Raw genomic sequence first — 12,810 nt, 5'->3', positions numbered from 1 at the left:
TTTAGTCACAGTCAACGTTCATTTTGCTCTGCTGCAGAATGACTATGCAATCAGCATGGCAGTAGAAAATCTGGTTCTGCTTCCCATTTTAAATGGCACAAGTTCACTAAACCAGAAATAGTTCAATTATGATCATACAAAGCCCTTCTCTGGAAAACAGTTATTTTCCTTTAGTGACTTTTGATGTGCTAACATTTTAACTAAGTGTTCATGTTTTCTGTGTATTCAGTTTACGCCATCAAGGAAAGCAATTTGCTGTAATGCTACTCAAGGCACCCATTAGTAGCAAACAGCAATCTGTGTTTTTAGAGAACCAAGGCTGTTATTTCACAAAAAAGGAGCCATACAACTCTGTCTTAATCCTCTAACCAGTAAAGCTCATCTTCCAGGTGTAATTCCTGACTATTTTACTGATATTGGCTTCTCAAAAATGTTCAGAAAATGAATCTAATTTAGATTAAGTTGTTGGTGGTTTATTTAAAAAAAATACAATGTGACATATATATATAAATAAATGTAAATTCTCAATTTTTTTTTTTGAGATAACTGAAAAAAATTGCCATATGTCACATGCTTTTATTTTTAGTTGCATGTTTTGAACATCCAAATGAAAAGAAAAATGTTTAACTTAAAAACGTTGTTCTTAAACATTCAGGAAGTTTATTGCATTCTTTTATTGTTGAATCTTTGAAGCAGATATAAGTAACAATGACTAGAAATACACATTTTTCTGACACTGATACTTTGAAAGCATTAAATTCTCTACAGCTTCAGAGTCTATGGTCTGTATTATCAGTAGATGTGTATGACCTGACTCAGGATCTGATCTGGGTCAACAGAATAAATGACTCCACAGAAGTACTCTGACATAAATAGAACTACTTGCAAAACCAGCTCCAATTACAGTTAGAGACCCTTATAATTATTTCAAAAGTTGATGTTTAATTAAAAAGGTGTAAAGAAAAGATAAAATTACATATTTTGAGAATATACTGTTGGCTTACTTGTCATGCCAAATGATTTTTACTAAGACTTCACTCGCTTTTGTGACAAAAGCTCAATAGCCTTTCTCTGATCAAGCTAGAATGTATGACCGGGGAGTATGGTATTTTTCAATCAATGTGTTGAAAAGACATACTAAAGCATTTACTTGGGTTTTAGGACAACTGCATTGGATGGCATGTTGGAAGAGCATTGCTTTAGTCTGGCCACCAGAAAATTTAAGTAATCTTTGGCTTTAGGGTGCCTCCAGGAAAAACATATTCTTCAGTTATTAAAGTTCTTCTTCCCTACAGACATGTAGGAAGAGATGAAAAATTTCAAAAAAATAAGTGAAGCTTGGTTTCCTACGGATTTTGTCTCATAGTTGAATTCATTGGCATCAAGATATGAATTCCAGCGGAAGGTTTTCTATGGTTACGTCATTTATTGTGTTTTTATGCAAAGTGATTTATCTAAGACTTGATAACCATGAGTTCACCCTGTAGCCTGTCTTCTACTGAAGGCATTCTATCTTGCCATTAATTTTCATATAGAATTGTAGACCTTTTATATCTTAGAGAGTCTTTATCCTTTGTCAGAACTGGTTGGCCAATCTACACTGGGTAACTGGTTCGAAAGCTGTGGGGGTGTGAGCAACCAAATATTGTGGACAGCTATGCCTCATTTTCTTAACAAATGAGGCTACTGATCCCCTCTACCCCTGAATGTAAATAAGTGTGTGTGTAAAGGTGCATATGTATAAATCCAAAAGTGAATGAAATGATGAAAAAAAAACCCAATTAAGAATAGGAAAATACTTGACTTTAGGTGCAGTGACGAAAGGCAGCAAAGGGCACTACATATTAAAAGCAATTCAAAGGAATTCCCTTTTAAGCTTTCACAGGGAGATATCCTTTTTAACTTTCATGCCATGGTTTAATTCTGAAGTCATAACTAAGTTTACAGCAAAAGCCTTTGTGAAGGGTTTATCAGATTTCCAGGAAGCCTTTCTATGACATACTGTTACCTAAACTAAAACCAGGAGGAATCCAAAGTAGAGCAACATGAAAACAGGTAAAGAGAATTTCCAGTGGTTCTTAAGGCTTGTTTCTGTGTCTTGGTAAGCATGCGTTTATGCTGTAGCCTTTCTCTTACTATCTATTTGGCCTTTTTTTTTCATAAAACCAGTAAGAATATATCTTTGAGATCTTCCTGGTCTTGTCAACTATTACTACAGATACAGCCTGTATTTGCCTGATGGAAGAAAGTGGATATTATGGTTGGACCATAGAGACTCCACAAGCTCATCTGCCAGCCTCTTCCAGTCCTTCATTATCTTTTGAGTGCAGAGGTGTTGCTTAATGCCCACCTGAAGTTTCCATGCTGCCATTTAAGTCTGTTACTTCTTGTCTTTCTTCTCCTGTATGGATGATAGTGTGCCCTCATTCCTTTAGCAGCAGCCTTTCATGTGTTCTTATGCCAAGTGGAGTCTCTACTGTCACTTAAGGCCAAGCTCCTAATCTTCCCATGGATTCCTCTACATCTAAGAACTCTGGAATATGTACTGTAATCTATTGCCTTCCCATTTCTATTTAATGATGACTGAAGCACTGAAGTGTGAGAGATAATTAAAGCAAGTGTGATATTTAGAGAATAACTGACAAAATTTTTGTCGCTATTGAAAAGCTTGTCTGGTTAATTTTATTTTAAATCTCATTTTCACAAAATGATTTCTTCTAATCTTCACCATCTGCATAGCAAGTGTAATCAGCAAGCTGAAATTAAAATATCTGCAACCTCTGCTCTTCAAATCAATCACAAATTAAACCTGAAAAGAATGTGTTCTAGTGGGGACAAACCTTCCAAATAAATCCTTTCTATTAATCTCTCCCCACTAAGGCCAAATATGTACCCATGCTTAAAAAAAATACAAATAAATGTAACTAAACAACTCTTTTTGGTGCAATTTTATTTGTCTTCATCAGATCTTGAAGTAAATGCTGACTTAGAAACCTTAGACTTTTTGCCAGATGGCAGTGGAGCAGACATCTTTCACAAGCAGCGAATCAGCAGAGTCAGTAGCATATTCATGGAAAATTTGAAAGCCATTCTGTGCACATGGTATCTAGGTGACCCTTCAGAACTTAATAGAAAGACAGTGTTATAGGAACTGGACACAGAACATTATTGGTAGGAGCATCTACAGTGTCTGCCTGCAGTGTTGCTTTCTTCTTCTAACAGTTGGTAAGAAAATACTAGTTCACTTTTAGGGAGGAAAACTGGCTCAATGCAGAGGATTTTTAGAAATTCCACTATAAACATTTCTTACACATACCTTTGTCATTGTCGTTTGAAAGTCCAGTGACAGGTAGTGGTCCTGACTCATTGCCCAGTACTGTACTCACTAGGAAGTGCTTTTGTTATGGTACAGGCTTTTTCTGGTTTTTTGGATCAGAAGGTTGCTTGTAAATTCCCTGTTAGCTGTATTTGAATAATATTCTTTACGAGGAAAAGAACCAATGCAAATGGTAATCCTTCAGAACAGCTGAGACAGCACTGCATGCCAAAGGGCTGAAAAAATGCGAATGAACATTCTCTGATTTACCAGCGAGGTCTATTCCTCCAGTGCAAGTATTTAATCTTCTGGCAAGGAGATAAGGGACCTTTGTACAGCTTAGAGACCAAGCTAACATCACAAATGTGGTACAAACAACTATACCTTTGGAAGTAATTATAAAGGAACATAATGAAATCTCCTCTGTCTCCAGTTCTGCACGTACAGTTGTAAAGGATGTTGCAAGTTCTTGCACATCAGTATGTGCAAGAAGAAAAGGTTGTTTTGGAGTGTAAAAAACCTGGCACATTTTCTCACTCCCTGTTGAAAAGTCTGGAATTTTCATTTCCAAAATTGGCAAAAAAATAGGGTCAGATTCAGTTTTCTCCTAATCAAAGTCTACTCAGGTGCCTACTTCATTTACTTCCCAACCATATCCATTAGACAAAACTAGTAAGCAAATAATAGTAAGAAATCAATTGAAGAATGCTTGCTTTCCATCTTCAAACTCATAATTTGTCATTTAATGATAGTTCTTTGTGATATACGAAAGCTTTTCCTTTGTTTTATGATTTGGTGTGAAGTTATGAAACCCTGCATTGTGCAGGCTTACTCCTGGCAAGAACCAACTATGAGAAATGTCACTGATTAAAACATGCACATTTTGTTTCCTCGTGATTACTTTGTTCTGATAACATTTTGAAAGCTTAATGAACTGTGGTACTTCTTAGCCTATAACTAGCAAAGACTTAGAAATAGAAATTAGGTTTGTTTCTACTGGAAAGTCCAGGTCAGGGCTGAATAAGAAAAAATAAGGAGTTACCAGCTCCAAGTGCAGTTCCTTCTATGAGAACTAACATTAGAGCATTGTTCAGGTGAAGTACACAGGAAGTTTGATAGCAGGTCAACTTTTATCAGGAGAAGCAAAGTCCAGCTCATAAAAATGTCCCTACATACACAATTATATGCCCATGGCTATGTGACTATTAGTGATGTATTAATCAGATTTGGGGTTTTGTGGATGTAACCTTGTTTTCAGCTGGGAGACTGTCTCACTCCTTTCCTATCCTGAGCTATTGACAGTGAGTAGGCTAAGCAGCAGGTGGGGATGGGGAGAAAGCATATGTTCCTCCATTTCTGCAAAGTTTTTTGCCACATCTTTTCTCTAATTCCCTACCACTGATCTGTTTAGTGAATTTCCACTCCTCCCATACTAAATAGAAGATCGGGGCCTATGGGCAAGAGGGAATTGAAATGGTGATAAAGTTTATGTGAAAGTTTATATATCTGCAAGGCAAGGTTGTAGAAAAGACAGTATATTTTACTAGAATAATTCATATAGTTGGGAAAAAACAGATGAGCTTTTGGGCATACAAGCACTTCTTCAGTTCTGTGGAATGTGTGCACACATTTTATTGAATAATTTCAGTTTCTATCTACTGAAGTGCTCACCATCCATGGTTAGCTTAAACTTGCCTTTAGCAAAGAACATGAGTTCTTTTGAAAAACCCTAAATAAAACTGAACAGTTGTATGGAACTTTTCTTTTTAGTCTCTGAAAGGTAGGTACAAGGTGAGGATTGCAGCATGCTGGGTACTCCTTATACACAGGATACGTGCAGTCTGGGTATACTTTGCTGTTTTCCTCTTATAGCCATAAGTATGCCTTAGTTTTCACATCATGGAGCAACTCTTGAATGTAGAGTTGGGTTCTAATAGCAGACTTCTCCACTGGGATTATTAGTAGAATGCTGTTTCTAACTGGAGGTTAGCAGCATTGTCAGTGATCCACGTTAGGACTGTATTGAGGAGCTACAGCATTTCACATTGGCCATGCGACATCTATCACGTGATAACTACTAGCAGCTATAGACCTGGGCCAAATTCAAATGAATAACCTAGATGCGAAAGGCCATGTATCGTGTTCAGTGAGCCATTCTGTTGCCTGAAACTGTAGACTTAGTGATCCAGGACTAAATTAAATAGAAACAGTCCAATGAATGTCCAATTTTACTCAGTCATCCAAATATATTATGATATTATAGTACTGTGGAGAGATATACTATGGTTGAAATAATTGTGACTGTTCATTTTCAGCCTGGTTGCTAAAGGACACTCCTCTGAAAATGATTACAAAGATGCAGGAAAGCATTATTTGAAAGACAATTACTTTTATTTAACTCCAAACTGAAAGGCAAAGGAATTTATGATGTTTGTAACTGTTTGGCGTTATTTCTATAAAACACGTTTGTTTCCATAAACAGGCACAAAATACATTCGCATAGCAATGTCAAAGAATTATTGCAAATCTGTCTTGGTTCTTCTTCTTAGACAAAATATAGTGTGATGAAGATCTGGGTGGCTTTCTGGTTAGTTTTAGTTTTTCTTCTTAAATATCTGATGGCACACCTGATCTTCACATGTCAGTTCCTATGGTATTAAAACAATTAGTAAGTATATAGTGGTACAAGTTGTATTTTGCATACACAGCAGATCCTACCAAAAATTACTATAACTGAGCTACTGCATTAAAAAGATATGCTTATAAAAAAAACAACAGAAAGAGTAGGGTATTATATGTAACCAATCAGCAGGCATGCACCACATGTTTCAGTAATTAGATTTTGACACTTGAATTGGGCTCTAAGAAGAATAAATGAAAAATGCATAAAATTGCTCTTCAATGCAAGCTTTTTCTTGCTCTGTTATTAAAACAATATAGTGTAATAGTTTATAATTCAAATGTTGCCTCATAATTTATGAGAAGCAATGAAACAAGGAAATAAAAAAAAAAAAAGGAGGATGCTTTAAAAAGATGAGGACATTTGGTTCAGAGGTGCGCCCAGCCATTTTTCAGGGCAGAAGAATACACCATTTTTGCCCTGTGTTGCAGCTGACCTTTTGAAGGTTGGCACACCTGCACATTGCAATGCAGTCAGTTTGGTTAGCCTTCTGATTAGCCAGCATTCCTGTGTCAAATAAAACTTTGAAGTGAGCTGAAGCTTGCTTTTTGGCCAGCAATTAGCCAAACCCTCAGCAGAGTTTCTGAAGGCTGTTTTAAGAATCTACTTGGTCTCTCTTTTTCCACCAGTCTTAGCCTGAATCCTGGTGCCAGAATGTAGAACCTTTGTTAGCTCAGGTTTTGAATATGGGCTAAAACAGAGTTGAAAAAGTGTACTGGACAGTTGGTTTTTAGTTAGGTGGCAGTGATTTTTAATTCATTGCTTTGACCTTTCAAGCATACAGACTTGAGGCAATGTGGTTGGCCATACCAACTATCTGTAGGGTAAACTTGTGGAGAAGTAGATATCTAGGTGCAAATTATGAGAGAGAACAATGAGCTCTCCTCCATAATCTTTCTGCACCCACCTATTGCACTATCCAACATTATCATGCCCATTCCCTGATTGCTCTTCCAAGAAATTCTGGAATCATTATTATTATGTATCTATTATTCTGAAATCTTTCCGGATTTCAGTGACTGCTTATTTCCTGCACAGGCTCTTCTGGCCTCTCTTGGACTCACATCATTTATCTTTGGGCTTCAGCTTACTAACCCAGATGTATGAATGTTTTGACTTTTTTATTGTACTAGCACAAAATAATTGCAGTGTAGGTTGTTTGCAGGATCCTCTTGAGTATCCAGAGGTTTCTCAACTGTATTACAGCAGAGCATGCTAAAATTTCATAGTGCTTCTTTCAGAACAAAAAAGAATATTTTTCTTGCAATCTGTCCCATACTATTCTTTTTTTTTTAATACCAGTGATTATATAAGAATGAGATGATTTTAGTGGTGCGGTGTAACAAGAAGTGTTAATAGCTGGAGGGCAGTGGACCAGAGTAAAAAAACCACTGCAGGGTTATGACTTAATTGGGAGCAGGTGGAAAGAAATGGAGCATTCCTGAGTTGTAGCAGAGGGGGGATTTCCTTAGAGTTCAGAGATCAGAGCTGTTTAAACAAAGACCATTCTAACTAGAACAAGTAACAAACCCTTTGAAATGGAAAACCGTACTTCGCTGCAATCTCAGTTATGTGCTATGTATCGGTATAGCAGCCCTTACCAGATGCAGTACGTCTCCTTCAATCCAGTGCTTCCAGCCTCTGTTTTTCTTTTCACCTTTCTGAACACATACCAGTTTGTCACCATCCCAGGTCACCAGTGTCTGCATGAATCAGATAATTAATTCAGATATGTAAATGAGAAGTTTATGAATACATGAAAACAAGCTCAGTCAAAGAATGAGAAGACACAATTACAGTTGCTTCCTACCATTCCACACCTTCCTCCTAAAAAGCCGCAAATCAACCAACCATTCAGCCAAAACCTAAAGGCATTCAAGATGACAACAGTGTTTTGATATGAAGCTTTTACAGTGCTCTGTTGTCATTTCCATGTATTTCTTCACATACAGGAATATAAAGTGTTCAGTGAATTGCTGTGTAAATTAACAGATACTTGTGCAATGTATGCAAATTGTATGTTTCTTTTCTTGCTGTTTAAAGCCATTAGTAAAAAGATTATAAGATTTCATAAGTGAATACCTGGGGGCTTATACCAACTACTGCCGTGCTAACACCTTTTCTAGCTCTGCATAAAATAACAAGAGGAAGTGTATGTTAATATCATCTCATACAATAAATTTATTTATGTATTTTCATGCACTTTCACAAAAGACCTTGAAAGAGATATGATCATAAGCTGGACCACATCCTGTAGCTGAAGCTTCTTGAGCCAGAGCAGTTAGACTAGGTCCCTTCCATCCTCAACCATTTCCTGATTTGGTGTGACTCAGAGTCTATCACTAACAAGCAGGGTATTGGGTATGCTGATTCTTTTCCAGAAGCAAGATGAACATATCTGTAAGGAAAAGTTCTCTTTATAGGCTAAATTCTCTACTGAGATACACTAGAGTACATTCAAAAAAAGCCACTTTGTCTGAATTGTTCTAGATTTGAACCATTGTACTTTAGGGAGACATTTAACCATGTGTCATAGGCAAATCCTCATCAGAGACCAGTTACAGGCAGTGAAAGTTCAGTTATTAAAAAGCTCCAAGAGTATTGGGAGCTTAATTAATTTTCTAGTTCAGCACTGGATGATTTATTTCTCTTATGAGGGAGCTTTCTATTAATAACGAGACAAAACTAATTTAATTTCAGTTAACTTCTTTCTTATTTACGGAATTTTTAAGCTACATGCTCTTTAAATTATCCATGCCCTCTTTATATTTAAATGTTGCCTAGAAGTTTTATTCGTCTAACTTCAATGTGTTTGAGGAATTGTTTTGTTAATAAAATAACTGGAAAATTCTTTTAGAGCAGTTCAGGGAATAATGGCACGGCATGCTTCCTTTTTCCTTTTCCTTTTGTTAGAAACAAGTAATAGAATTTGTTTAGAAAGAATATTAGGCAAAAATTAATAAGCCAGGTAGAGTTATAATTGTACCAGCTGTGTTTCCTTCCTTCCTTCCAAATAATTGATAATGAAGAGGAGAGTCTGCAAGTGAAATGATTTTGCACAGAAAGGCAATGGCTTTGGTCGTGGTGAAGCGCATTAGTGTATGGACTTAAGGAGTGGTGAAACTAATGAGTCCTTAGATCCTTAGTAATGCCTTCAACTGATCTAAAGAGATGTGTGAGCAATGTTTTAAAGCATAAACTCTTATATGTCCCACCCAGTGCTCACTGGAGGAAGTGATAGGAAAAAAATTTAGAGAGAGAGATAGTCGGCATACTGGAAAAAAATGGGTCTTTATTATTTGACGTCTTGCAGTCCTGTGAATGAGAAATAATTTGAAAGAAGTCATAGGAATTACACTGCACAAAGTTAGTTTGAGAATGAAAAGCGATCCACAGTGAATAAGCAATGTCTTCTGTTAAATTCGTGCCACTCCAGTGACGGATGATGTGAGTTCAAATGTAAACATGTCCTTTCTGCTGCCAATTTCTTGTGGCAATTGCCAAAACAAAACAGGTCTTGTTGACAGTGAGCTTTGATCTCAGCTTCTTGGAGTTTGGCAACAAGTTCTGAAACCTTCTTTACTGAGAAGTTACTGATGGAAAAGTCAGCATATGTTTGGAGAAGAGCAAGAGAGCTGAGAGGTGAGTGGAAGAATAAAATGGTGCTAACCGTCGAAAGGGTTGATAGGGTAGATTCAGTGAATGATGACAAAGAGAGGCAGGTAATGCAAGATTAGCAAGGCTCTAAAGGGGACAGTCGACTGAAATTTAAGATCTACTGGCCTTTCTGTCTTTGAAAATCTTGCTTAAGTATTTTAGGGGTGAGAAGAGAGTAAAACAGAAGCAGTATAGATGCAGAAACATGAAGCTGAATAACTGAATTTAATTAGTGCTCGGATGTATTCTTTTCCTCACTGATGTCCCTGATACAGTCTTGTTTCAGTGCCTCACAGGAACAGATTTACTAGTTGACTTCGTCATAGAAGGTAGGGCATGGGCTAACATACACTATGGTCCTTGATCCAAATGTTACTTGTCCACATATCTCACTGAAAGGTGTCTGAACATAGGCCCACAGTTTCCTAGGGGAATTTTAAGCTCAGGTTACTCTTACAATCGTAAAGACTTTAAAGCTTGCGCTGCTGGGGCCTCCTTGTCTGTCTACCACTGCCAGTAGGCCTGCCACCCGTATCAGTGGTAGCTTTGGCTCACATTTTTTTCTTGTCCCTTCCCAAAGCTTCCTTAAGGTTAATAGCTGAGTGCAGGTTTATTTTTAACAGTGTCCAACTGTTAAGATGTCCAACTGAGATTGAGCAGGCTCAGATTAAAAATACAGTGTGAACCTCACCATTCAGAACTGAAAATTTATATTGACACAGAGAAAGTCCAAAATTCAAAGGGATGAATTTACAGTTTCATTAAGGAAGATACATAGGTAAAAATATAATTTTGCTGTTTTCTAAATATGTAAAGGCATATCATAGAAAAGCTGGAAAAATCCCTTAGTAGAAAAACATGTAATTAGTGATTGTCCTCACGTATCTGAGTAACCATCCTAATTTGCATTTATAATAAATGCTTGCAGCAGGAAAGGAAACTGTCTCAAGATGCAAATTATTTCTGCTTTATAAAAATCCTCTGATGTCTGTAAAGTATTGGTGGTTTTTTTCATGTGTCGAGCAGATTTTTGGAACTGCTCAGTCCTAGTGCTGACTGTGTTGTAAAAAGATATCAGGTACCAAATTTTTACCTTTACCACTCGGTTATCCAGTCCTTTGGTATGCTCTTCAAACTCCACTCCCACAGTGTAATTCAGTTCGTAGTTTCTGAAAGTACTGAGTGTTTTTGTTTTGAAATTATCTCCGTCTTGAATAATCTCCTTTGTTTGTTTCAAGTGTTTTGCAATCTTACGAGTTGCAAAATCAATATCTGCCAAAAACCAGAAAAGAGTATCACAATGAAAATTCCAATATTTGTTACCAAAAATAAAAAAACCCGTAGCACTTATATTTACACATAATAAAAAACAAAACAAAACAAGAAAAACCCCACAACATTTTATGTGGAACATACTTCTACAAATTATGCTTTTACTTGCAACATTTTGCAGAGAAAAAGATAATTTCAAATACAAATAATATTGTGTTTGCAAGTAGACTTCCAATTTGATGATCTTCCACTGATTATAAGTTTATTTATTCACAGGATGTCTGTGGGACTGTTGTGGGCAGAGCTACAACATACAACCAGTAGTGAACAGATGCTGGCATGTTAAATCACCTGAATCTCCAGGTTTTTTGGATAATGTGGAACAATAGGGGCTATTAAGACTGACATTGCCTTTTTAGCCTCACTCACACATGAAGCTGGGGGATGCCAGGAGTGCTATTTTCATCTTACGCCTGGGAGCCATTCCCTTTTCTAAGAGTACAGGCTAAATCATGTGGCTCTCAGGCATATGAGGGTACTGGTACGTGTCCTGCAGGGTTAGAAATGCTTGCCATCCCCAAAAGAAGGATCTCAGAATAATATTCCTTTTCAGAAAATAAGCATGTTAGAATGAGTATGTAATCCAGGGGATTTTGGCATGTTACTTTTATGATGAAGCTATAGTGTGTGGGAGTATACAAGATGTTAATTAATTAATTTTCAAATAATGAAAATTATACTAATGACTAAAAAAGAAACGATAAAATAAAAGCCTGGCTTATCCATCGTCGTTAGACAACAGATACAGAAATAAATTGTAGTTTAGATGTTAAAGGGAGACCAATTCAAAGTCAAAAGTCACAAAAGTATTAAACTACAGCATTTGACAGTTCCTGTTTAATATTCTGTCAACATTTTATGCAGTACCGATCTCCTTAACATCTTTATTTTCTTCATGATGAAGACTAACATTATAATGTAAACAACTGCTTGCAACTGAATGCATTGAAAGTTACCAAAAGGAGAATATATATTACCATGATGACAGTTTGCCCCAGACAATCCACCTAATGCCAACTGCATTACCATCTGCAATAAATATTTCTGACCAGCTGGCAGTGAATCTTATTATGGTGCTATATGCAAATGAAATAATCTCACATGCTTCTGCAAGAGACTGAAAAATGGTTTTGGTTTGTTAGCCATCCTTTAGTGGTTTTGCATATGAGTTAATCATTGTCAGCTCAGCAATGCCACATACTAATGGAGACCTTTTTCTTTTGGTAGATTCATTATACTACTTGTGAAGTACTAATTGAGTTGAGTAAGAGGATTGGCTTGAAAAAAATTGTGACTTTTTAACATGGGGAATAATGTTCTTGTTCAGTATTTATGTCCAAGGCTTCTCGGGTATATTTTATCTGCTGTGGTGGATTAAAGGTACCTCTGGGTCTGATTTATAGCCAGGTAACATAAAATTTAGTTCTCTCTGAGGAAAAAAAAATGTCTAGACTTCTAAAGAAATGCTATTTCTGACTAATATATTAGTCTTGTAGCTCCTGGAGAAAAATCAGGGGAGGTTTTATTAAAGCATGGTTTTCATAACTGCATTTTGAACAATACAAGCAATAAAAATGATATATTGTTCTATTATAGTAGATTAAAATACTTTGTAACATGTTTATGATAAAATCAAAGTTTCTGGCTTAAAGGGCAAAACTATTCTTTAATTAAAGTTTAGAAATGTGTATGCATTAATTAAAAGGATGGATGAATTTCAAAAAACCAAAACTTCAGTGTGCTTTGAACCTGAGCACTTTAATACTTAAAATATTAACCACATGCAAAATTGTGAAAAACAGAGCAAAAGAATCTTTTCACTCTT

General features: G+C 36.4%; 1 protein-coding gene across 1 annotated transcript in view; it reads right to left on the bottom strand.

Annotated features, from left to right (window-relative positions):
* Positions 1 to 5,910: 5,910 nt before the first annotated feature.
* The window catches only part of RBP2 (retinol binding protein 2), a 10,451-nt gene continuing 3,551 nt past the window's right edge, over positions 5,911 to 12,810 (bottom strand). The window contains exons 2-4 of the mRNA XM_009649139.2: positions 10,747 to 10,925; positions 7,598 to 7,699; positions 5,911 to 5,964 (exon numbers count right to left, since the gene is read on the bottom strand). Coding sequence (XP_009647434.1) covers positions 5,911 to 5,964; positions 7,598 to 7,699; positions 10,747 to 10,925 — 335 coding nt within the window. The remainder of the gene's footprint in view (positions 5,965 to 7,597; positions 7,700 to 10,746; positions 10,926 to 12,810) is intronic.

Source organism: Egretta garzetta, unplaced genomic scaffold (assembly GCF_000687185.1).
Source record: "Egretta garzetta isolate BGI_Z169 unplaced genomic scaffold, ASM68718v1 scaffold161, whole genome shotgun sequence".
Classification (NCBI taxonomy): domain Eukaryota; kingdom Metazoa; phylum Chordata; class Aves; order Pelecaniformes; family Ardeidae; genus Egretta; species Egretta garzetta.
The sequence above is the reverse complement of the archived record's forward strand: the minus strand, read 5'-3'. Positions and strand labels throughout refer to the sequence as shown.